The sequence below is a fragment of the Sinocyclocheilus rhinocerous genome, unplaced genomic scaffold, assembly GCF_001515625.1.
Source record: "Sinocyclocheilus rhinocerous isolate Xijiao unplaced genomic scaffold, SAMN03320098_v1.1 scaffold617, whole genome shotgun sequence".
Taxonomy (NCBI): domain Eukaryota; kingdom Metazoa; phylum Chordata; class Actinopteri; order Cypriniformes; family Cyprinidae; genus Sinocyclocheilus; species Sinocyclocheilus rhinocerous.
In genome coordinates, this window is record NW_015632743.1 from 129,445 (window position 1) to 133,118 (window position 3,674).

The following is a 3,674-nucleotide window of genomic DNA, read 5'->3' on the forward strand; positions in this document are numbered from 1 at the left end:
AGAGAACACATCCTGTTTATTATATTATAATGAATATTTAATATTACATTTAAACTTTGACTATAGACTAGACCTGTTGCATATTAATTGTACTATTTATGAACCTCAAAGCATATGTTTGTATATTTTGTGTTACTCCATAATGGTGTTCTATTTGAGGGCATTTGTAGTGTAGGTATAGGGCCCAAACATAACCTCAAGCCCAGGGGCCCCGCCCCCCTAAATCCTGCCCTGGCTGTCACTGTTTTTATAGTTCATCAGTTGGAAAAATCATTTTGAAAGTGATTCCAACGATATCAATCCACTGTGCTGTTTTTGTTATAGTCGCAGTGTGGTCTATGTTTTTCTTATACACAGAACGATTTTTAAAACTATAATATAATCTTTAACGTTATCATTATAGTTGTCATCGGGCCTTTACAGTTGTTTGTGTCTAAATAGTCATACAATATGTTCCATCTTACAATATGTTCTATTGTTCTGGCCCATTTTTGGTAACAGCCTGCACATCGAGTGCACACCTACTGTATGATTCCTCACACTGCTGTCTAGGCAGGCCGATCACTGGGTTTAAGAACAGAACTCTGAGTGACACAACGTTCACCTGTCTGACTCAATTAATTAAAAGCCCATCATGTAAAGAGCACTTGACAATGACACGACTATCTTTAGCAGTTTCTGTATTTGCAGTGAATCAGACAGAGGGAATGCTGACAGAAGGAATTATCAGAGATGTGAACCAATGTTTCTCTCACCTTCATTTGTGCAAAGGGCATGTCATATCTCCCCACGTACAGGAGACCCACCGTCTGCGGGATCAGTCTAGAGAAAGAGTGAAAATAAAGATCTAAATTAAATTTCACATCCGGACAAGCAAGCATTGTGATATTCCCCAAGACAGCGGAACTCAGGGAAATAATAGCAGCTCTGCTATGGAGGATGTCTTCCGATACTGCCATGTAATTATCCGGGCTTCATAATAAGTGCCTGTAAGACTTTCACAGTCAGGATGAGGTTCCCAAATCAATATTGAAATTAATTTTGAATGAGAAGCTGGTAAATGAAGCACAGGCCTGACTGGGTCACTGAAATAAATATACACAATATGGTTATGTTTTAAAAGAAGTATCTTATGCTTACCAAGGCTATATTTATTGGATGAAAAAACAGTAAAAATTGTAATATTGAGAAATATTATTATAATTTAAAATAACTGTTTTCTATGTGAATATCTGTTAAAATATAATTTATTCCTGTGATCAAAGCTGAATTTTCAGCATCATTGCTCCAGTCTTCAGTGTCACATGATCTTCAGAAATCATTCTAATATGCTGATTTGCTGCTCAAGAGACATTTCTGATTTTAGGGTCATTCCAGCTCAACCAGAATTTTTGATTTTGTTCCTATTTTTTCTGGTGAAAGAAATACATAGAAAAAAAAAAAGAAATACAAAATATTAAATGTCATCGATGTATATTTACCGAGTAATCCACTGCTTTGTAGAGGGGGTCAAAATGACGATCTTCACCTGAGATTTGGAGCCAAATTTCAAATTACAGATAAGGGTAAAAATGACTTCAGAAAGATGGCAGCATCATGATCTTACTTTTACACAGAGAATGGTAGGTCTATTAGTAAAATCTGTTTACTTTAACAATCGTTGTTGCATTATAAAGCAATTATATAATAAAACAATTTCTAAATTTTTTTCTAAAGTTTGTCCTTTAAAATTTTGGGTCTTAAACTTTTCTTTTGGTATCTTCAGTTTTAAGGTCCTATTTGGTTAATTTCCAGAGATATTAGGATCTAAATATGGCTCTAAGAGTAAACTGATACACTGTACACCTTTTCAGTGGCCAAAAACGAACAGAGTGTCTATTTACACTAAGTGCAAACAGCCCTCCTTGTTGGCAGAGGCTATTTACACTAGCTCCACCCACAAACGTGTGATAGGAATGTTCAGCACTATAAAAGACGGCTGATAATCATCAGCTTCAGTGGCGTAGATGGTAAAGCATGTACTGTAGTCTTTTGATGCGATCGACTCGGGTTCGAATCCGCCTTTTACCAAACTTTTTTTTTCCTTTTTCAAATCTCATATCACATCGGAAAGGCATTTATTTTCAATAAAAATTAAGGAAATAATCAAAAAGTTAAAAAAACAAATTATCGGGTAGGGTTAGGGTAGGTGTAGGGGGGGCTTTATTGTCCCAATAATGAGGCATCCATTTAATAATTTGAATAAAAATGATAATTTACACAATACGTTATTACGGCATACTGTTTTATAATGTACTATAATACTGAGGTGCAGATAATTGCCACTATTTGCAATAAGTAGTATAAATAGCAGAAAATCCTGCTATTTTAACAAAGTGTAAATAGAATCTATCGCTATTTACACTTAGTGCAAATAGCCGCTGCCAAAAACTAAATGTGGGTCACTCTGCATACAGCTGATACTTTTCTTTTTAAGAGGAATGTCTGAAGAACAGATAATGTTAAACATAGAAATATATCTTGTTTCTGTATCTGTCATCTTTCTAAAGCCATTTTTACGCACCTGTAATTTCAAATCTCAGGTAAAAATTGTCATTTTGTGGATTACTCAGTAAATATACATCCATTACGTAATATTTTGGGTTTCAACACTATTATGTTTGTCTTTCCTCAGAAAAAATATTAACAAATTCAAAAATTGGAGCCGGGGAAATTTCAGAAATTTGGTAGATTTGACACAGAAATTGTCACGCTTTGCTTACGGGAGGAACGAGGAGATGTGGAGATTTCACAAAACGAGAGTCTTTAATAATCCAACAGGGAGACACAGAGCACAAGGAAGACGTTCAAGACCCGACAAGGAAACATGAGGCAGATTACACATTTATACTAAACTTAACGAAGGACAGACAGGTGCGGGGAATCAACTAATTAAACTAAACGAGGACAGGAACATGACCAAATAAGGGAACACAGGAACAGAAACAGGGGCAAAACACAACAAAACAGGTCAATGATCCTGACAGAAATACCCTATTATCAAAATAGGATATGTTGAATAGAAAGTTCAAAAGAACAGCATTTATTTGAAAAAGAAATCTTTTGTAACATTATAAATGTCTTTACTGTCACTTTTGATCAATTTAATGTCATTTCTGAATAAAATTATTAATAAAAAAAAAATATTTACAGTATATTTACTACTATATTTACAGTATATAAACAGTTTGCCTCACTGACCCACACCTAGCTTGGACTGGAAACTCAATTGTAAAACAGATCACTCTGGACTATATAAAGTTCAGGGATATAAACAAAACACTGATGCCTAAAGTCACTTTTTACAAAAGGTATTCAAAGCTTTTTGATTTGCCATGCAATATCTTTGAATTATCTTAATTTGGGGGCTTTTCTCAGCAAATTATTAATAAACCTGCATATTGTAATAAATTCCATTAAAACTAGAGATGCACCGATTGCAATTTTCTTGGCCGATTCCGATCTTTTGTTAGTGTGATCTGCCGATACCGATTTTTGCCGATTCCGATTTTCTTTCTAAGAACTATAATTGACAGCATATACAAACAAAAATCTACTTTTCTTCAACACAAAGTTTTATTTTCATAAAAAAACACAAGTAAAAAGTCAGTAATAAAATAAGAACAAATAAAAAA

At 34.2% G+C, this 3,674-nt stretch overlaps 1 protein-coding gene across 1 annotated transcript in view; it reads right to left on the reverse strand.

The window, feature by feature from the left end:
• The window catches only part of LOC107742988 (mRNA-capping enzyme), a 119,045-nt gene that overhangs the window by 19,853 nt on the left and 95,518 nt on the right, over positions 1–3,674 (reverse strand). Inside the window, exon 14 of the mRNA XM_016556081.1 lies at positions 756–822. Coding sequence (XP_016411567.1) covers positions 756–822 — 67 coding nt within the window. The remainder of the gene's footprint in view (positions 1–755; positions 823–3,674) is intronic.